The sequence below is a fragment of the Ammospiza nelsoni genome, chromosome 5 (genome assembly GCF_027579445.1).
Source record: "Ammospiza nelsoni isolate bAmmNel1 chromosome 5, bAmmNel1.pri, whole genome shotgun sequence".
Lineage (NCBI taxonomy): Eukaryota > Metazoa > Chordata > Aves > Passeriformes > Passerellidae > Ammospiza > Ammospiza nelsoni.
Window position 1 is genome coordinate 6175777 of NC_080637.1, and position 22703 is coordinate 6198479.

The window sequence follows — 22703 nt, forward strand, 5'->3', positions numbered from 1 at the left end:
TTTAGCCTGTGTAATAAACTATAATCAATAATCTTGCCACTTCTGCAATAATGCAAAAGCACTATATAGATTTTATCCACATTGCTTAGTCTAAAAATAAACATGTACAAATTAAATAGGATACATCATATATATATACATGACTCATTTATGAAAAGCAATTATTTGTGCTGAGAATAGCTAAAGTCCAGTTTGGAGCTAACCAAATAATTAAGAAGAAAGACAAAACAACATAAGCTTAATTATTATTATTTTAACATGTTAAAAATACAGTCACATCAAAATAGGATACACAGTTATAAAACTGTTGCAGATGAAATAAGAAAATAGTGTGTATATATTTTATATATAAAAATCTACAGTATTTACTAATGCTGATACATATTTTTGAGCCTCAAGTTGTTTGCACAAATAAATTGTACAGCTTTGTTATGAATTACAGAACCATCATTAAACACTGAGATTATTACACTTAGCCACAATATTATATACATACATTTCTAAGCTGCTGTAAGCAATGAGAACTAAAGTAAGCCCAAGTCATATTTATCTTCACAATTTTAGTTTAGGATTTCAGTGTAGTGCTTGGCTACAGTTACTTCGCTGCAGTTTGCAATTTTTAAAATATAAAATTGCCCAGTTATTAAAAATTACATCAGACACGTTATATACACAAAAAAAAATGTTTTGAAACATACTAAGTAAATGTTACTTCCATTTGTAAAAATTGTTTTACTTCTGTACCTTAAAACTTACAGAGCCAACCTGCAGCAATAATAGGCACTAAAGCTCATTCTTTAAAGGAAAAAAAAATAATATCCATTTCTATGTTTTCGGTTAACAAACCTTACAAAACAAGAAGGAACAGGACAACCTTCCCAACTGGTGTTGATACCAATGTTTAGTACTTCAGTATTAGAGACATCTCTCTGTTCAGCACTCCAGGGAGCTCTCCAGGTGAGCCCCTCTCTGCCTCAGCTCCTGGGGAGAGGTCAGAGCATCCTGCAGCTCCACCCTCCATGTGCCACTCCATCCACCTGCTTCTAATTCCACCCCAATTCACAGTCAAAACAGAAAGGAGAACACAAAGGGGAAAAGGCTGCAAAGACTAATCAGGATTACTTACATCAGCAGGAGTTTAAGGTTCCTGTTAGCAACAGTCAGGGTCATTTTAGTGTAGAACACCGTGCAGTGTGAGCCTGACAGCACACGCCCCACCTCAGACAGGAAACCACAATTTGGGGGGAAAAGGGCAAAACACAACAAAATCCACTCAACATGGGACACTGCATACTCACACAGCTCAGGGAATGTCAAGCTTGGAGCAAAGCTCAAACTCCTGCGTGCACTTCACAGAGGTGTCAACGAGCTGTGCAACCCTCTGATACCTGTGAGATTTGGCCCTGCAACCAGTTTGAGTCTGACAGCACAGCGTGGCAAAAAGTGAAGGGTGCAGCACCATTTCTGTATCTGGAATTAGGCTCACTGTGCTCCAGTCTTCTGCATATAGAACAACATTCTGAAGGTAGATTTGGGTGAGAAGGTACAAATTCTCCATTTTTGATGCACTTCAAAAACTCCTATACACTGCCCTGAATTTAAGCACCATTTCTTAGCCAGATTAGAGAGACATTTTTGCCTGCTCCTTCCTGCTGAGGAAAATGACAAACAGTAGTCAAAGGAGAGGAAATTAACTCTCACATATGATTAAATTAATAATCCCAAAGCATCTCTCCTGCCCAGAACAGATACTGGGATGCTGAGGCAGCTGTATAAAAATGACAGAAATTCCCATTCAAAATGAATGGCTTCTCAAATAAATTACAAAGAAAAATTAATATGAAATAAAAGTACTTCACAAGCTTTGCCCAAATTTAAATGCATTTAAATTTAAACTCTTTAGCTCTTTTCCATACGAGTTTGTGTACTGTAAGTGCACACTCACACAGGCACACACGCACACATCTGTACAGTGCATTAACAATGTCAGTCAAAACTTTTCAGTGTGTTACAGGTTTTAGGCAGAAGGATTGTAACACGAGTTATTTAAAATGTAAGGAGCGACGACAGCATGAACCACGTGATGGATATGAGCTTATTGCTATGTCTATGTGCATTAGATCACTTCCAGTAGCTTCCATGCAAGTCCAAGAACTCCACCAGCTTTCAAGCAAAGTCTGAAACATCTCTGAAAAAGTGTCGTTATTTTTGAACTCACACGAACCATCCACATTTCGGAGAACTGAGGAGGACTACTACTAACACAGTACTGTTCAACTGGTTTTGGTTCTTGCCACTTTACTAAGCACAGCCAGATTCTCAGAGAAGCACAGACTCATGCACAGACTCACGCACAGTCAGATGCACAGACAATCCATCAGTTCTGCTCCGGTAGTGCTGGGCTTGAGCTGACGCGCTGGCATATTGGTACTGTGGGGAGCCATTCTCTTCCAAGGCTGGGGAAGTCCTGAATCTCACTGGACTATCCACAGAAACAGCAGGAAGACTGTGCTCATGTAGAGGTGTTTGCTGAAAATGCTGGTATTTCTGGAAATGATCCAAGTGGCCTTTGTTCAGCTCTTGGCCCCAGGGCTGCCTGTAGGGCTCGTGTCTGTAGGCGTAGGCGGCGTCCGGCCACTTCCTCTCCTCTGGTAAATAATCTGCTGGGGGGATGATGAACTTGACACCTGGGGAGGACCTCGAGTTGCTGGTGTAGGCATCAACAGGAGCGACTTCTGTCTGGGCAGGGGCTGCTGGAAGAGCATTTTGGTGACTGGCAGGATAGGAATTCATCTGCGGTTTATTTGGGGAATAATCTACCGGCATGAAAGGAGCGTATGGCCGTCCAGAGGGGCTGGGCCGATTCCCGTGGTGATGCAGAGGTGCAGAGCTTGCATTGCCTATACTGGAAACATGCTTTGGAGAATTCCCATAGTAAGTAGGGGGATTACTATAACCTGGCAGTGGCTGCTTTACATTCAGTCCATGAGATGGACCATCAGACTGAGATGCATATTTTGGAGATCTGGGTTGTGAAGTGAAGGTGTAATTATTGGGTATTTTTAATGGAGCTGGTGCTTTTTCCATTTGCTTTCTTGGACTATTAGAAAATGCTACATGCCTAGGACTTTGTGGATGAGCTCTCTCAAGCATCTCTTCAACAACATTCTCATTCTCAGTTTCATCCTCTGAAACATTGTCATACTGAGATGCATTAGACCCTCGCTTACCTTCATCAGCATCCAAAACCCTCACCTTTTGCTTTACATTCAAAGGCTGCATTTCTCCAGGACTTGGTGGTGGGCCCAAACCAGAATGGTTTACTGGCCTCCCTTTCACCTCTGCAGTGAGTTTCATTGTCTTTTCCATTATTTTGACATCGGATGGTTTATTCCACTTAGGTACAAATTCCCTTCTTGTGTTGGAAGTAGCATTAGAATTCTGATTAGCAGCTGCATTATTGTATAGACTTGAGTTGTCTTGCTCTGCTGGCTGAGGCTTTTTTCTGGTATCCACCTCATTCTTAGGCAAACTGTTTTGTGTCTCTGCTGGTCGAATCTTTTGCAGTTTTAAGGAAGGTTTCTTTTCCACAGAATTAATTCTTTTTCGGTTATTTGGTGAACTTTCTGATTCTTCTTCTGTGGATGGTCTTCTCTCTGTCCTTTGTCTTGCTGCTTGTGTCCCAGTACTGTTCTGTCCATTAAGCATTGGAGTGGAGTTAAGCACAGAAGGCAGAGGTCCTGATGGAATCTGCCCCAGTGGCTTCTTTGGAAATTCATCTTCTTTACCTAAAACAAGAACAGGAATAACATAAATTCACATTTGTACAGAAGCCTTCTTTGATCTGTTTGTCATGCAAGACAAATAGCTGGAAATTAACTGGGCTTCTCTCTGGGTCACCATTCTGCTGAACACCTCAAAGGTTTTTCTGTACACTGACATCAAACACAGATTTTCTTCAGCCTCTAATCCCAACCAGTTATTCCTTCCTACAGCTGATGCAATCTCACCAAGCTTTTGCTCTATCATGACACTGCTGAAAAAAACCCCATTTTCCTAGATGGCATGTTGGTTACAGTACCTATTCTGTATGGAACCCTCCTCACATTGTTACATTAAGCAAACTACTTTATCCACTTTAAAAATCCTTCCCAATATCACTCTCCCATTGGATTGTTTTCCATTCATTCATCCTCTAATGTTCACCTCTAGCAAGCCACACCACCAGCTCCTCCCTCACATGCACAAAGTTCCCAAATTACATCTTTGAACTCTCTCTCATTTCAGTTTTTGGGTGAAGCTCCTCATTAACACAATTAAGACTTTGTTCCCCTTAAACCCTTTCCTGCCTGGAAATTTCATCCTCAGTATGAAAAACCTCCAGTAAAATGCTCTATACACAGAATCTTTTTTCCAGTTCAGCTTTTTATCAATACAGAACAACTGAAGCAGCTGACACCAATCCTGGCTACGTCATGGTGTCAATTGAGTGTTCCATGGGCGGGTTTTGCAGGACACAAGGACATCATTTACAGAACAAGGACACAAATGGAAAGTTCTCCCAGACTGGAGCTCAACGCATTGCAACAGCCAGTGGTAAACATCAACAGTGTGGGGACCCAGAGCAACCCACAGTGACATACAGAAACAATGAAGAAGTGTTTCATGGCTCAATGCTGCTCACAGAACAATTCACATCAAATTTTCTACTGCAATCCTTCTCCTTAGCAGTCAACGCCCTCCATAATCACAGCTGAAGTATTTTATCATATCTACTTGCATATAACTTATTTAATTGTGTAATCCATTACTTTCCCATTATAAGAAGGAAAGGTCATGCACTTCTCATTAAATGTATTAATCTAGATTTAATTCATTTGATGTTCAGCATTTAAAAAAGAAAACACAAAAGTTTTAAAGTCAGCATTACCAAACAAGTCCTATTCACTGTGTATCTATTTATAAACAGAAGCTTTGTTGTAAGGAGGAAAAAAGAAATGGCTACCCTAGCTTAAATGCTAAGCAAAATAAATTATATAAAATGGCTGTTGGTAAAATAATTTTGCCCAATCCCTGCTTTTTCCTAAGGCAAGGACTGTATAATCTCTTCCCATCAGAGGTCAGAGAGTAAGCACCTCACTTTCTAGCTATTTGTAATTTCTTTTTGTTTGTCTATAAGGGTTCACAGGAGTGAATAACACAAGTGTCTCTCCCTGACAAGGGCTGTAGTCACAAGTGAGCTATGTTCATTTACACAGGCGTGAGCAGGAGCTCAATCTTTGGTGAGTGGCTCCTGATACAGACACACTGAGGAAAGCCAGCAGCCAAGGTGACTGCTATTTGTTATAACAGTGAACAAACTACCAGCAGGGATCAGTGGCTGTATAAACAAAAGGAAAACTGAGTTTGAGCCAGCCAGGAGGACAGCAGAGAAGAACACAATGGTGCCATCACAACAAGATAACTAAATAAATCACTTAATAGAAACAGCTTAGCTTTGCCAAACAATTAAGTAGTGTATTCTTGATTTTTCTTTGTAAGGGCCAAAAGTCATATGGAAACCTAAAACCTACCCTTTGCTTCAGAAATAACTTCAGAAACCTCACTTCACATACAGCAAACAGTGGGGCCAGGCCTCAGCACTAGGCTCCAGTGAGTGGCTCTTGGAATTCCAAGTCTGATGTTTGGTCTCTTTCCATATGGGCCCCCACTATTCCCAAATAAAATCTGGAACAGGGCTCTCAGACCTGCACCCCCCAGCAAGGGAGTGTTCCTCCACTGGAAGAACAGATGAGAGACAAAGGAAGGAGTTGCATGGATGCTGTAAAAGTGGTCATTTAACAGCTCTGCAATACACTGGCTGCTGCAACAGCCTCTCCAAAATTGTCCTTCAGTCTTTATGAATAGGAGTTCACTTTCTGAACTTGCTTCTGGTTTGGCAAGAGGCATTTGTATCATTTAATTCCATCTGCATCTTCAAATACACCATTAGGCAAAGCTGAAGATCTTGTCTCCTAAATAAAAGTGAATTTTGCACATAATAAATATTCCCACTACTTAAACCATAGATTGCAATGCTTTCAGTCTTACTAATCTTGAATGTGAAAATAGCATGAAGTCTGCATTAAGAAACAATACTTTGGTACATACAAAATACACACTAAAAATCTGCTATCTAAATCATACAGAACTAATCTTTATGGGCTGCTAATCCATTTACAGCCACCAGGAGATCCAAAGTAGTTATGGAATAGCACAAGAAAATGGTTCTGCAGCATTGCTAAATTATTTAATTTCTGTCCTTGTACAGAAAACATGTTTTAGAAAAAGTGTTTACTTTCTTCCACACTTTAAGTTAAAATATTCTAGTCACATATATAAAAACCTGAAGACCAGTTCCTCTGGTAGCTGCAATGCTTCCTTCATTTGCCCACGGTCATCAAAAACATGAACTGATTTATTTTCTCACAGCTTTTACTCTAGGAAATGTCTACAGAGCAATAGGAGATCCTTAAATATACCAGGTTGCACTATAAAGGTGGGGTTTGTGTGAGGTTTTGGTTTTTAATTTCACACACTTAAGGTTTCCTAATTACCATTAAGCTCTAATAAACTCAAGTGAGAATACTGCAGACATTTTTATTGAATTCTATCAAGGCTGCTTTGTGTCACCTTTTCTTTTCATTTCAGGGTAAAGGAACACTCTACAGCCAGGCACATGTGGGCTGCATGGTCTGGATGATGTGTCCTGTAACATGAATCACAGCTGTAACACGACTATCAGAGAAATCTTGCCATGTCTGTAGTGAAATTGTTAGAATTCAACATTAATTCACATCCTGAGTAACAAGGAAAATGTTGCAAGAGAATAATTCACCTAGAAGAAAATCTCTGCATTTTAACAGCACAATCCTGTGTTTATAGGCTGGTAACACCAAAGCTCAGTGCTGTCAGGGAAAACAAAATACAGAACAATGGAAAAAGGCTCAGTGGGGAAAAGAAGAAATACAGGTTAAACCTCAGCCACAGGACTTGCACAAAACTTGGTTTGACTTGACCTTGGATGCCAACAAGGGGCACTGGTTGCTCAGCCACCCACATTTGCCTGTGGAAACAAGCAAGGCCACGTTGCTGGAGGTACCAAACCAAGGCTACCAGAACAGAGCTTGCTCTGGTTCAGAGGTTCTCCAGCACTGATCACCTCCAGCCATAAAAAGCACTGAGAGGAAAGGAATTGTGTAAGGATCTATGATGCTGCAGCAAAAAGGCATCTTGCAAACCAATCACCTTCTAAAGGAAATTTTTTGAAACTGCAGAATGGCTGCTTAATTCTGATTGAAGTGTACAGATCATACATAAATACCTATACACACACAGAGTTGCCACTTCCAGTGAAACAAGGAAAAAAACAAACAAAAATCCAAAAACCCAAAACCAACCAAACAAACAAATAAAAACCAACAAAAAACCCAGAAACAACAACAAAAAAAAACCCAAACTCCTTAAGTTCCAAAAAAGTTCACAAAATAAACAAGTAGAGGATAACCAAATTACCACCATGCACATGACTGCAATGGGACACTCCTCAAATGCACAAAGAGCATGCCAACTGTGTTTGGGAATGCTTTAAGCAGTCCACTATCAGCAATAACAGCAAGAAACCCATGACGCTGCATGCTAGCAAGAAAGAAAGAAAATAGATCATAAAAGCAAAAAGCTGAGGATAAGAAACCATAATGCAAAAGCAAACAAAAGAAACCAAGGCACAACAAACATCTCTACCTGAAGAGGTACACAAACAGCTTACCAGACAAGCATGCAGAAGCACCAATTCCTTCAAGCCCCATTGCTTTTATCTAACATTTTCCCACTCCAAATCTGCCTAAAGCCTCACACACAGCTCTCAACCATCTCCTGTAGTACTTCAACCACACTCACTGTTCAAACTCCTCAGATTTGAGCAGGAAGAAATTTTAGTCGGATGTTTTAAAGGAAATTCAATTGAGTATCTGTTTGTGTTGTTGATCCAAGATCTGAGTTAATTCACTGTCTGGACATATCTGTCTGACTGAGAAATGGAGAAACTGCCCAATTCTGTAAGAAGTACTTTTGGGACAAGTGCTTTTCTGTACAATCTGTGATGTTTACATACAAGAATTGAAAGCATTTTAAAACCAGAAGTTAAGACAAAGCTGTCTAGTTCAGCTGTGACTGTTTTGACCTGTACAATAATCAAAATGTCCCTTTGTCCTCTGAAGCAATCAGGGCAATGAGATTTTTCCCAAGCTGCCAGTATTCCTGTGAGATATGGATGTCTCTACTTTCATCCTTCTTCCTTCCTTCAACAGAGTAGATTTCTAGACAGTTTAGTCACTGTCTTTTCCCAAAAACAAGCACTGTAATAGCTTGTATCAGTTTACAGAGCAGCAACTATAGATTTTCTGTTTTTCCTTTAAAAGAAAAGTAGTGATTTAGTTGGCTTCTGTGCAATATAGCATAAAATAAACAAACAACAAAGGAAACATGGTGAAAAATGGGTGAGGAAGGAGAGCAATGGAAGTAGAGGGAGACAACTTAAGCAAAACAAGAACAATCAGGTGCTTGCTTGCTGTTGGCAAACATTCCCTGACATGAAAAGGAGCAAAGCAAATACAAGCAGATCTGACTGTTCCCCAAAAGATAAGAAAGATATTAAAGAAAGTTTGCCTCTCTTTACTTCCCCTGCTCAAACAAGCCTTGGCCACCACCCAGTGGAAGTGGATCTGCACTACAAGACTTTCAGAGATAATTGCTCCAGGAGGCACTAACAGCCTCGTGCAGCAGACATATAATTGGAGTAAAGTGCTTTAAGTGCTCTCTCTGGTGAATAACAGTCTAGGCCTTAATTTCAGCACCAGAATACATGCACTTTGACTGCTCTAACACAATTTTCAAGGATAGTAATGGTCATAAAAAAACACCTCTTAAAATGACAACTTGAAATTTTGTGTTTATTTTCGACCAGTGACATCCCATCTTCTTCAGTTTACAAGACCAAGAGAATTTTAAAGGAACTTGAGTGCCTGCACTAGAAGCTGTAGCTGCTGTCTGAAAGTCAACCTCTGCTCCTCCTTCCTTTATATGCCATCATTGGCAAAGGAGTTGCTAAATGAAATAATGCTGGACAACTTGAAGGGAGAACTAAAAGCACTGTGTGCCTCTCTTGCAGCTGTGTCACTTTTATGGTACCGACAGGAAGGAAAAGTTATTTTATAAACATCTGCATTCAGATAAACAACAGAAATCTTAACAGGTTTGGTTATTAGCCAGAAGATACAGGTGATCAGCTGCACATCTGTAAGGTGCCCTTGCAAAAAAGAAATTTCTAAAATTAACCACTGCTTCACATTCCTAATTCCACATTTCTTCCAGAAAATTTACTTCCTTGAAAAGTCAGTTTTAAACAGCAATGTGAGCAATGGCCAACATAACTATTTGGATCATGTGTTTAAAGATCATGCAAGTTTTAAACAGTAAAGATTTTTAAATGATGCAAAGCCAAAGTCTAAATCTAAGGATATATACTAACTGTATTAGTATAACTCCACATATTATTTTAGTTCATAGTATTGTAAAGCAGTTGCATCACACAAAAAACAAAGCAGAAAAAAATAGTTTAGTTTATAAAAGCATGGAGTGCATTGTCTGAAATAGCTACTTGTGTATTCCTGAAGTACAAGAGAAAAATCCAAAATTCCTCTGAAACAAAACACAACCAGAAGAAAGACACCATCAGAAACAGGAAAGTCAAGCTGATTTACATATTTCTATTGCTTTGGCTGCCAGAAGGCTCATTAACAGGAGAGAACACAATTATTTAATAGATTACTGAGGCAGTATGCATTTCTGCACTATCACTGATGACTGTTTGAAATAGATCATTGAATAAAAGATATTGATAATAAATTTAATAACTTCAAAGATAAATATCAGATAAACATTTTTAAATTTATGGCAAATGCAAGATTCAAACTTTGCTAGTTTTCCCCAAATACAGAAAAGATTGGGAAAACTAAAAGAAGAGCAGTTTAAAGCAGGTTTTAATTACAAGGACACAGGCAGATTCCAAATTTGCCGATATTGCTTTAAAATTAAGCTACAAGACCTTTGTCTTTGATTTAATGCCTTCAGCAGCTGCAAAGTCTGGAAACTTTCAGTGATAAAAAACCAACCCAGGAGTTCCCTGCCCACCCTTTTCAGGACCCTTATCTCACACAGGTGAGAAACTGTCTCAAGAAGAGACCTGAGGGGCTTCACACCCTGAAAATGGGCCTGGCTGTCTTGTTTACAAAACACTGGATTAATAAACTATTTTCAGCAACATATTTTTAATATGGAACTTTCACTGGTAAGCACTTCTGTTTATTAAAGTCAGACACTATAAAAATCTATCCATATATAAATATTGTTTATTGAGCATTGCATTATTCATGTAGTCCTACAGGAAAAAATTACAGCAAAGCTAGAAATTCTATCCATATCTTGTGAGCATTTATAGAATTTAGCTGCTGTTTTAAATAACAGACAAGGAAAGAATTTGCATCAAGGAATTTTGGGAATCAGTGGTGTATACCAAGAAAATTTTTCACATTATGGTCTTAATATCACCCTTGAATTAAGGAAGAGATGGTTGAATTTACATTGGATCTGACTCCAGGAGAATATGTAAAGTCACACAGATTTAGGTGAGAGTGTTCTTCAAGAACCAGCCATGGTGTGGACATCCTTCACCATGTTCCGGGCAATCCACAAAATACCAAATGCCTTTTCTTCTTTTTGAGGCTGTGTCAGAGACCCTCAAGGACAGTTTTTATGTACAGCTGTGACAGCCTCCCTTCTCCAAGGTCTCAAACCCACAGCTCCCCAGCCAGAGGTGTGCTTAGCACACAGCCCCCTGTCTCCAGGGCCATGGGAATAGAGGGATGCTCACCTTGGGGTGCAGGAACAGCATCAGAGTTCCAAACCACCCTCTGCAGGTTGGAGTTGTTATGGGCTACCCTGCACTGGCCAGCACAAAACTAGAAATCAGCACAGAAAGGAAGAAAAATCCTTGGCCTTCTTTATGCAAAACAGCCATGGTAAAAACAGTGCCAATCACTGACACCCAAAATTAGCAAGATCTCCTGAACACCCATCTCTTCTGGCTGAGCAATTTAAGGGCTTTGTCAGAGAGAAAATATTAAACAAGTCCCTTCCTTCTGTGCTCTGAAGGGAACAAGGAGCTCCTTAATTCAGGGAGAGAAGCCATGGAGGAAGTGAGCCACAGAAAGCTACATCAGACATAAATAGACATCCACTTTAAAGTAACACAAAAGTTATTACCTCTTTTAATATCCTACTGCAGCTTACCCTACTAGGGCAGGAAAATCTATACAGCCTAACAAAGGATGCCAGATGGAAAATTCCACTGAGCTTAATTAGTTCACTGCTATTCCTGGATGACTGATACTGATGCAACTGCAAGATGAAGATTTTTTTTTTTCTTGATCCTAACATGCATTTTTACTTTAGCTCTTAAAGGTGTAATTTTTGCTCAGTGAAAAAAAAGAGTACAAGATAGGAAGCAGTACTTTGATTTCAGATGAGAAAACTAAAATAAACATTATTTTCTCAGGCCACAGTGAATACTTAAATGAGCAGGCTGTGTATTTTTTGTGGCTGTATCACCTCTAATAGTTTCATATGTTTTAGATGAAATCAGAAAAAAAACAATGAACTTCAAGGTAGTAAAGAGAGTACAGCAGACAGACAAGTGAATGGGGGTTCCATGGCCAGGTTTTGGCAGCCTGTGGGAAGGACCTCACCCAGGAGAAAGGAAGAGTGTGAGGAGTCCTCACCTTGGGAGGAAGAAGCAGCAGAAACAATGTATGATGAGCTGCCCACAACCCTCATTCCCTGGCCCCTGTGCTGCTGGGAAGAAGAGGTGGAAAAAAAAATGGGAGGAAAGCTGAACCCACGAAGAAGGGAAGAGTGAGAGAAGGTTTTTATTAAGGTTTTATTTCTCACTATCCTACTCTGATTTAACTAAATTCATTATCAGGTGATGTCCTCAAGTCAAGTCTGTTCTCCCCATGATGGCAATTGCTGAATGATCTCTCCCTGTCCTTATACTGATCCAGAAATCTTGTTTTGTTATCTCTCCTCTGCCCAGCTGAGGAGGGCACCTGATATCCTGTCACAAAGCTGAAAGTCCAGAGAATGTTCAAAACCTGAAAAAGAATACTGCTTGAAGACAGTGATCAATATAACCAAAATTAGGAGAGTGCAGAAAACATTAAAATAAAACCAGAGGCTTATGAAATTCATACCAAGAACAAATGAGGCAGCCTCACTCAAATAATAAGAGCAGACAAATCAGCTAGATTCCCCAGGGTCAGGCTGAAGGCATCTTATTTTTAGTTTGTGAAAGGCTAAATAATGTTCCCTTCTACCCCTAGCAAAAACATACCACACAGAAAGGCTTGCCCAGGTGAACCTGAAATAAAAAAGGAAAAAGCTCAAAAGGAAAAAGCTCAATTCCAGCACCAAAGTACACTTCACTTTGGCTTTGCTCTTCCTGTTTTAAAATTAAACCTTCTCATTCATGTTCAGGGGGAAAAAACCAACACACAAAAGACATTTTGTTACTGATTTTTCTTTAGGTACCAAAATTAAGAACCAATGTGGCCCAAAACACTCAGCATGCTGTCAGCTCACTGTAGCAGAGCTTACACCTAAGTGTGCATGGTGTGAAACCAAACAACTGCATCCCACTGCCAAAGTGTCTCAGGAAGAAGGCACAGTCACCATTCCTTGCTGTTGGTATCCACAAGAACAGTCAGTGAGTCTCACATTTTCTGTCACAATGTGGGTGACTCTTATGTCACCTAAATCCTCCTTGAATTTTCTATGAAAATCCAGAGTATTCTCAAACTTTCACTTGAAGACACTTTGTGTTCTACCAAAACAAAGGCCTTAAAACAAACAAGTTAAGAACAGACTTTCTGCCTTCTACATCAAGAAAATTTCCAGTAAATTCTGTGTTTTCCACAGAAAATCTCAATATGACTTATATGCATGTGATCTTCTAGACTGCAAGATATACAACCTCCATCAAGCAGCAAAATACAAAAATCTTTCCCAACTCTTCCCCTACCACAGTTTCAAGTGGAACTTTTCACTGATGAAATTTACTTTACCACATCCATAAAAAACATCTCCGTGTCTACAGACAAGTGAAGCTGTTGGGGTAACCCCTCACTGTTCCAACACAACCATGGAGAATTCTGCCTTTAGGGTTGAACAGACAGGACTCCTGTGAGCTATCTCCTGGTACCATGGTGGTGTGGCACTGATGCTGAGGGACACAGCTGCTCAGATTTGTCACCCACTGCACCAGACACCTGAGACAGCATCTGGCTGAGGTGCAGGGACAAAGAACAACTTGTGCTGAAGAGAAAGTCAAAACTGAAACTCAGCTTGGGGAAAAGGATGGAGAGATGGTGGAATAGGAATGCTGTGGTGAGAAAAAGGAAGCAACAGATGAAAAGGGCAGGAAGTAGACTTAGAGCTGTTGTGGGTGGAAGAAATTCTGCTGGAGAGATTGTACAGAAATTCAGGAACAGGGGAAAACAAAGGAAAAGGATGCAAGAGAAATGGGAACTCTGAGAAGAAACAAAATAAGAAACAAATACACAGAAAGTGTTTGTACCCCATAGGAACAGATCTGAAGAACCAGGTAAAACAGGTATTCACCTGTGATGAGGAGCTCTGACACAGCCCAACACTACATGCAATGAATAACGTCAACAGAAACAGAAAAATTAAGTTCATTAATGAAAGAACAAATTATCACAATAATGCTACACAGGCAACCTTTATTCTGACACTTCTTAACTTCTGAAAGCTAACCACAGCAACTTAATAAAGTTACTTCAAGATAAATTCTGCCATGTTTGGAATTTTTTAAAAAACGTTTTCCCACATACTTTTCTACAATTAGCAAGAATAAAGTAAAAGAACTCTGAGTAATCACAAGAAAAATTCTAATTAAAGACTATGGAGATAGGGATAGAAAAAAGAATAGAATCTTGAAGAGATCCTGTACATTTCATAAGTAAGGGTACATGAAACAACCATCTCTCATCTGCAACCAAAAAGCACAAAGGCTAAAAAGAAATAATGAAAACTATTCCACTAAACACCCAGCAAATCTATCACTTGCAAAAAACTGAAAATCTGGATTTGACAAACAGAAGAAGCTATTTGACCTGAAGTTTGGCCCACATCTAATCAATCTACAAAACAGTCTGGATTCCCAGACAATGTAGTGTTTCAGACATTTTGAAACCTTGATATTTGATCCTCTGTCTGAAAGGTTTTATAAATTCAAGTTAATAAAATTAGCAGAATATGGTATTTTTCACAGTGCTTTGCCATTACCTTAAAAACAGCAAACAAAACACCAAAAGAAGAGGAATATTCATGAAAGGAAAAGTGCTGATTTTACACTGTAAAATATTTTTGGGTAAAAACTCCCCAAATCTATGCAGTGATGAAGAGGAAAATATTTGCACCGTTTTCAACAGCATTAATTAACATTTAAAAAATTACCAATGTGTGAAAAACTCCAAATATCTAACTCTGCACATTTGCAAGTTTCTTACCAGCTACTGGTAAATCCAGTTTTGCTCGTTTCAATTCTGATATAGAATTTTGGAGCTGCTCTATTACAAAGTCATCTTCATAGAAGAAATCCTTGGCTAAAGAATCCTGCAGAAATTCTACAAGCTCTTCCATTTGTAATTTCATCAGATGCTCTATATAAGGAGAAAACATTACATTATACATTAAGACATCCTGATAATGAACACTCAAAAATGTACTTTAGTCATGAGGTGCTTTTGTTTTCAAAGCAGAATGAAAAACACTTGTTAATTAGGCAGATAACAGATTTCTACAACTGGAGATCGAAAAATACATTAAAAATTCACTTGCAAGTCACCATGGAAATCCTTTCTACACATTATTCTTTACTTAGGGTGGTGTTTTTCAAAAAGGGGCACCTTCAAAAAACCAACTACGAGTCACCCTCCTTCAGCCCTCTCATGTCCAACAGCTTCAGGCCTTTATTTGTCAGCCTGCATCCTCTACTGGGAACCACTGCTATGGATCTGTACATCATCTCTCTTATCAGGAGCTCTGAAAAGCAGATAAACATTTTAAAAATCCCTATTTACAGCACCCTCAGTCACAACTGAATTAACTCCCAATGAAATGATGATGGCAGTTCACACTTCAGAACCATTGCTTCAGGCTCTCTAAAAATTCAGGTCATATTTTGAAAGTCATTTTATAATTATCAGATTAGTTTTGTTTCCCTTTTTACACAGCAGTAAGGTCATGTGGATTTCAAGGCTGTAACTGTATACCTGTCTCTTTTTTCATCATTTGTACATCATCAAAAGTTTCAGATGTATAATTTCAATATGGAAACCATTAAAAAAACCTGGTTTGGTGCTGTAATAAAAATGCTCTTGGCATGTATTCCACAATGACACTGACTGAATAGCTATACCATCTATGTTTTTGAGGGTAGACAAGAAATTGGAAAAAAAATCAGAATCTGTCTTCTGCCAGCTTCTCTGCCAGCCCTCTCATCTCTGCTGCCGTGAGGGTCTCTCAGTGTTTGATCATGGAGGAAGTTGCTGGGTTCTTGCTAAGCAAGCAAATCCACACTGAGACTTTTTCCTCAGGTCTTCCCATTAAAAGAGTGGTGAATAATAAAAAGAAAAAAATCAAGTAGATATCTATTTGCAAATAAAGAAGAGAAACCAAAATGTTAAGCCTAATGATTTGCCTCTAAAAGTTTAGCTTTCTCAAGTGCAAAAATGTAGAAGGTAACCTGTTCCATTTTTCAAAGTTGTTTGTGAGCAAACTGATGAAAACATCCCAGTGAGGCAGCATCACCACAGTTCAAGAAGGATAAACTAGCAAGGAAATTAAAACATTAATGCTATGGGCCCCACACAGACCTCTGCATTAACACAGAGTCAAATGACTTCACTAAAAAAGCCCAAGTCCCACAGGAGGAGGTGTCTCAAAGTTGAGCTACAAAGTATCAGCCTTAGAAATGCTCAAATCTATTGAAAAGCCACCATCCACCCTCAAAAGCCTTTTGGGTCCCTGGAACTTAGGATGCCAAGTCACTTTGGGGAACCAGGCATAGATGCTTTAGACAGTTCTGTTCAAAATCTCAAATTTTACTTCACCCAAAGTCAAGAGATAAGGAGAAGGTCACACAGGCAGACTAGAGAATTTCTGGATTTTAATTACATTCTTGGACAAACAATGGTATAAAGTGACACAGACTGGTGATTCCTCATTGCTGAGGTATTTGCTGGTAGATTTTCAGCCTTTAATGTCACAGTCTCAATTCTTTGTGTGTTTTTTCATTAATTTAAATCCTATGGCTAAAGAAGCCATTTCCAGACCATGAAACTACCACACTTTTCCCCACTGTTTAATCAGTAATACAACTGACTTCAGGTCCAAGTAACTTTCTTACTCTAATAATTCCTTCTGTTTGACAATCACACTGCACTGGGCCCAGCTGAGATGGAGTTAATTTTCCCCACAGCTGCCCTGGTGTCTAGAAAAGTCCATCTTGTTTTCTCCTTCCCCCAGCCCTGCTGAAGAGAAGAGGGATAGAGCAGCTTGGTGGGCACCAGGACCCAGCCAAGATCAACCCACAACACACACACAATTATAAAGCAAAGAGTTTTAACTTTCTGTGCATAAGGAATGAAAAATATCTGTCAGAAGCAGCATAAGGCATGTGGGAAACTTAAAATTTTTACACATTAAGGTCAAGCTACACAAAATGAGAACAAAACTAGCTGAACCTCTGTTTAGGTATCAAAGGTTTGACAGATTTCTTTCTTACTTCTGTGCAGTTTCAGAATTGTGTAAGACATAGCAGTGAGAATCCTCTCTCCTTCAAGTATGTAGATATCCCATATCCTGAGGCTTAATGTAAAGGGAGTCTGCAATGACAGAATCAGGCAATGCTGTGAAAACAGTCTGCCCCAAGTCACAATTAAAAACAGCAACAGAAAGAAAAACATACTCACACGATCAAGAAAACACTGGAAAAACCACTTGGTTGTGTAAAAGCTGGTGGGCATATCCTGGGAGTCCTGCAAACCACACACAAGTTGAAAAATACTTTCAAAAATCCAAGTATGCCTTGCACTCTGCATGAAAAAACATTTCCCCTTAAAACTAATGTACTCAATAGTCACCATAAATAATTAATTTAACTATATGGGACACTGTAACTTCAATCCAACAGAGGCAAATTCTGGTTTTTAGAGCTTTTCTTCATTAATTTCACCACCTGAAGAACATGCACTTGGAGGTGCTGAAGTATTAATACATCCCAGACTTTTATCATGTTCTTGGGACAGAGGTAGCAGAGGATAAAATCCTCTCTCAAGAAAATAAATCAATATTCTGGAGCAATCCCAGTTCAGGCTTTGGGTCCATTAAGTCTTTCATGTCTCTGTAGCAAGGCTGAAAGAACTTCCTTATAATACATATCCAACAGAAATTATTGGAAAACAACCAAATTCTTTGACCAGCGGGTGTCAAACGGGATGCAGTCTGATAAGAAATTTTATTTCTTGATTAAGGGGTCTGATTTCCCCTAGAGCACAGAAAATCCATCAGGTATGACACCCATTCAAAGACTGCTAAAGCTTCTCTGCAGCTTCCTGGAGCTCTTCAAATTCCTTTGCACAGTAAGGAGAAAAGCCAAAGTAAAAGGAGAAAAGCTAAGAAATCTTGAATTTTAACTGATGTGGGCTTTGCCAAAAATTAAGCACCAAATTTGAGAACTTAGTCATACAAACACTGAAAAAACATTGGGCCAAATCCCTTTGGTTTGTGTGCAGGCTTTACTTTTGTCTTTCAGGAGGTAACATTGGCTCATTTTAGTGACACACTCACAGAAAGAGATGAGGAAAATGATAGAAGCTGCAAGTGAGCATCTCTTACACTACTTTTTAAGAACTGAAGATGGATTCTGGCAGTACCAATGTACTGTAAAACTAAATTCTTGATGCCTACTGGAAGGGCATTTTTCTCCCATTAGAAAAATAAATTACATCTTAGAATAAATATAGCCAGTATTAAAAAAATGCATATTATTTTCTATTTTAAAGCATTAAAAGAGATAAAACGCTGCATGTAGCTTCATGCAGAAGGTAAAATAGAAGTATTTCAAATGGACTTTTATCACAGGTAAAATAGAAGTATTTTAAATGGACCATTCAAACCTCTTATAAAGGTTATTTTTAAAACAGAAATTTGAACTGGTTGGTCCTAAAGTCACCTCTGTCCATAGATGAACCAACCACAAGCTAAACATACAAAAAGCCCCTGATAAAATGTTCTGGCATCAGTTTGTTTACAGAAGCCCACACAAGGCCAAATAGAAGAACCACACATTGTCCTTAACTCAGAGGTCCAAAGTGAGACAGACACCCAAATTAATCACTCTTAGGATCTAATTTTATCATAACTTTGTCTATAACAAAAACAACAACACTTTTGCCTTTTAAAACTTCACATTTTTTCCTGAAGTTTGCTTGTTCTTATCTAGTGGGTTCACCTGAACTGCAATAAGGTAGAAAGCTGTAAGTTTGCATGGCTTGCATAGTGAAATAAATACTTACCAAATGTTCCTTAAGTTTGGACAAAAATTTCTTCAGAATTTTGTCATGATGTTCCTGAAACCTCATCAGTTTTGGAAAACCAGGAATAAAAAAACCTAAGAAAAGAAGCTGACACTTAGCAGGTGTTTGTACTATAAAATGATATAAAAAAGCCATTAAGGCTCCAAGAACATTATCATTCTATAAGACCACTGGATCTGAACAGATCTTCATAACAATATTTTGATATCTCTATACAGATATGCACATACTCCTGCCTAAATAGCAACAGTCAATACATTCCCTTAGTGACAAATACTACATCAGAATGACAAATGACAGCAGATCCATCAGTCCTACATTAGTCAAACCAATATAAGATCATGTGGAAACCACATTTATAATTATTCTTTAAAAGAAAACCAAAACAAAGAATCACAACCCTCACCCACTAAAATTGAAATTATAGCCCAGAAATTTAATGATAGAAGGGCAAGCAGCACAGGCATCTACTGCACTGTCTGCATTGAAGAAAAAACCATAAAAAAGACAAGAGGGATATTCTAGCAAGACAAATATCATTATTATATCCTATAAGCAAAGACTGTGAGCTCACACAACTGAAACAAAGGGGATTAAAAAACTCATCTAATTGTTTTAGCGATTACACATGGAAAACTCTGACACCTTTCCAGCTGAGGTATCAGCAGAATTAAAGTTATATAAAAACTCCAATATATTTTAAGCAGTATGAAAACTGGAAGAACAAGTACAGACCCATAACAGCCATGCAACTTAAAACACAGATTCATCCAAGTTTAGTATTTCACAGATACAAATGCAAATTCTACAATATTTAAATGTCAGGTTGCATATTAGGAAATTTCAATAACACAGGCAAGGCATTTGGTTTTTTTCTTACTGTAAACAGTGACTACATCAAAGCTAATTAGCCATCAACAATAACAATAAAGGTTCTTTTTCCATGAAAGGTTGCTCTTTTACATTTACATACACCAACTCATTATCCTGAATTTTTAAGACTATAGAAAGATCAATGGAAAGAGCTTCCAAAAAAGCAGCTAATTTTCAGGGTCAGATGTCTGTATTTTATCATCTAGAGACTTTACATCTTCCATACAATATGAAATACCAAAAAGGACCAATTCATCTCTTGATTTCAAGTAGTTTTATACTAGAAATTAGTCTGGCTAAAGGGCTGCACCCAAAAAGTATTCCAGGTTGCTGTATCACAGGTAAAATAGAAAAAAAAAAAGAAAAACCTTGTCTGTGAGGAGGAGCTTTTAACCATCCTAATCCTGCCAATAGGATTCTAATTGAATTTCTTAGCCCACCCCCATGATTTCCATAGGCAGGTGCCCATTTCAGAGAACTATCTGATGGTCAGTGGCATCAAGTGCAACTATACAAGTTTTTCTTCATGGATATTGGCAATTTGGAATTGAAATTCCTTAAGCTTTACAGACAGTGCTTTAAGCTACTTTCCCCAAAGAAGAACACAGAAAGGGCAAACTGTAATGTGACATCAGTTAAGTCAGTTTCCTGAGTTTAAACTTTCCTTTCTCAGTTGAAAGTTTCCTTTCCAGAATCTACAGTGTTATTTACAGATGCACAGTGACATTTAAAACAGATAAACTCCAGAAATCACAGGAAATCCAGGTTGGACAGGACTTCTGGAGATTATCTGGTCCAACCTGCTGAAAGCAGAACCTTAGACTAGTTGGCAACATTTAATAAATGATAAATTGGGAACATATGAGTTATAATTAAATTTTTATCAACCCCTATAAATGCACACTTGCCTAACAGGCACTCCAAAACAGTTTCAGTGTGTAAAATAAAGCTGTGATACAATGGTTCATATGCTCTGTGGAGAAGCTCATCAAGCCTTGGGCTACTCAAAGCTCACTCCTTTCTCTCCCATCACCTGACAGGTGTGTGACAGGAATAAAGGAGGGAAGGAGAGAGCTCTGCAACATCTCAAGCAATTCATCTGCCTGTGTTTATCCTCTAGTTCATCAAGCACATGATTTGGTAAATAAGGACCTGATTTTGACTTGCCCCAAAGTAAGAATCTTCTGTGAGCTTTGAGCTCAATATTCTATATGGCTTCAGTTACACAGTTTTGGATTATTATGAAACGTATAGATTTTCTTGTAAGATGCTTTTAGTCTGTGTTATCACTGTGTAAAGCTCCAAGAAAAATCTTTTGACATTTGATGAACTCAAAATTTCATTTACGACACTGCCATCAGATCACACTTTTTTCCCTCCCCCTGAGTCAATAGCTCTGCAGAACTGTAAACAGCAAAATAAAAAACTATCCCTTTGGTTTGGGGGTGGAGAACATCCAGGAACAAAGAAAAGCATGGGAAGGAAGATATCACAGAATGAGAAACTCTTCAGCAGGTAAAAGCAGCTAGAGCTTGTTGGAAATTTGCTAAAAAGCCCAAGTTCTGGATGACATTTACTTTTGCAGGCTTCCAAGAAGCACAGCTTTTGTAAATCACCAGAACTGCAACATCACAAATATTTTGGAATTTCTGGATGTGTTCCATACCAATAGCCATGGAATATGCATAGATCATACTAAATCTGGCATGGAAAGAGAGAACCACCAATAACACAAGAGCAACAACACCATGAGGGCAGGAAATTCTGTGTGAGGTGCAGGTGAAACTGAGAAGCCTGAAGTTCATGCCTAGACACAAGTCCATTTTTTACTGTAGATTCCTGTTCTGCCAAATGATAGCCCAGCTGCAATACTACTTTACACATTCTGTATTAGGCTTCCACTACTATTTTATTACTATATAGATGTCTACATAACCAGTTTTCAATTGGTTACATTCCCTGAGAGAATAAGAGAAGAGGAAACCATCTGATTTTCATTAAGAACTATTTGAAAGATATCACATATAAAAACCATTTCTCTCTCTTATGGATGAGAGCTCCAGTAACATCCAATACCTCCCTCAAGTATAAAGCTCTCATTATATTTTATTTTTGACCAATCAGAACAGAACAGTTTCATTTTCAAATCATTTACAGCTTAAATAAGACAGGTTGGAACCTAAATACACTGACAGGAAACTCCATACCATGCATAGCGTGCTTTGGACCAGAGAGAAGTTTCACCAAGGCCCAGAAGGCATCTTCTTCATTCATGAACATCAGGAGCAAAGCTGTGATCTGGCTCATTCCCTGACAGTATCCAACTTCCTGGAAATCATACAGTGGAAATATTAAAATGCTGGAAACAGAAGCCTCACAGCCATGAGCTTTTAGCTTTTCCTTGAGTTAGTGGAGGAAAGATGATGCCTGTCCTGATGGCAAAGCTTCCCACCAAATACACTTCATATTTAAACATTAAAAATATTGATAGATAGAAGGGATGATGCACAGCCCTCCAACTGAAAAGTGACCTGGAAGTATTGATTGCTCATTAGAACTCACTACTGATGAACAAAATCCTTGGTCAGTACTAATATTTTCAAGTTACTGTATCATCTTTTTGTCCAATGGATGCATTTATAATTTAGTTGCAATTTGGAGGGTTTTATGGAGGGTGAGAGTATCTGGCTTTATTGCTTACAGTCAGGGCATCATCTGATAAACACAGGATTTTTCAAGAGTGACCTGTAACTATAAACTCAAGTTTAGCAGCCCAATAGCAAGCAACTGTAATGAACCCAAAGAAAAAAATGTATTGTTCCAAAACTGAACTTGAGTACTTCCTCTGCTATTAATTTTGGATTTTATGGCAGGAACCAGCTGTCACTATCATTCAACTGCAAAGATAACCCCATCAATAAAGTATTTGTAAGGACAATTACTTAATTGTAGAGTAAATTTTTTCAGGTTTACAAGTTCTTAGCACAACTTTGTTCTAGAGATAAACCAAAGCATAAGAACTGCTACACATTAAGAGGAAAAATACAACAAGAA

At 38.5% G+C, this 22703-nt stretch overlaps 1 protein-coding gene across 2 annotated transcripts in view; it reads right to left on the reverse strand.

The window, feature by feature from the left end:
* Window positions 1-233: 233 nt before the first annotated feature.
* Window positions 234-22703, reverse strand: part of USP6NL (USP6 N-terminal like) — a 113987-nt gene continuing 91517 nt past the window's right edge. For both annotated transcript variants that reach the window (XM_059471976.1, XM_059471974.1), the window contains 6 exons: window positions 21857-21977; window positions 18756-18850; window positions 17151-17216; window positions 16964-17063; window positions 14685-14837; window positions 234-3788 (listed from right to left, as the gene is read on the reverse strand). In XM_059471976.1, coding sequence (XP_059327959.1) covers window positions 2320-3788; window positions 14685-14837; window positions 16964-17063; window positions 17151-17216; window positions 18756-18850; window positions 21857-21977 — 2004 coding nt within the window. In that variant the 3' untranslated portion in view covers window positions 234-2319. The remainder of the gene's footprint in view (window positions 3789-14684; window positions 14838-16963; window positions 17064-17150; window positions 17217-18755; window positions 18851-21856; window positions 21978-22703) is intronic.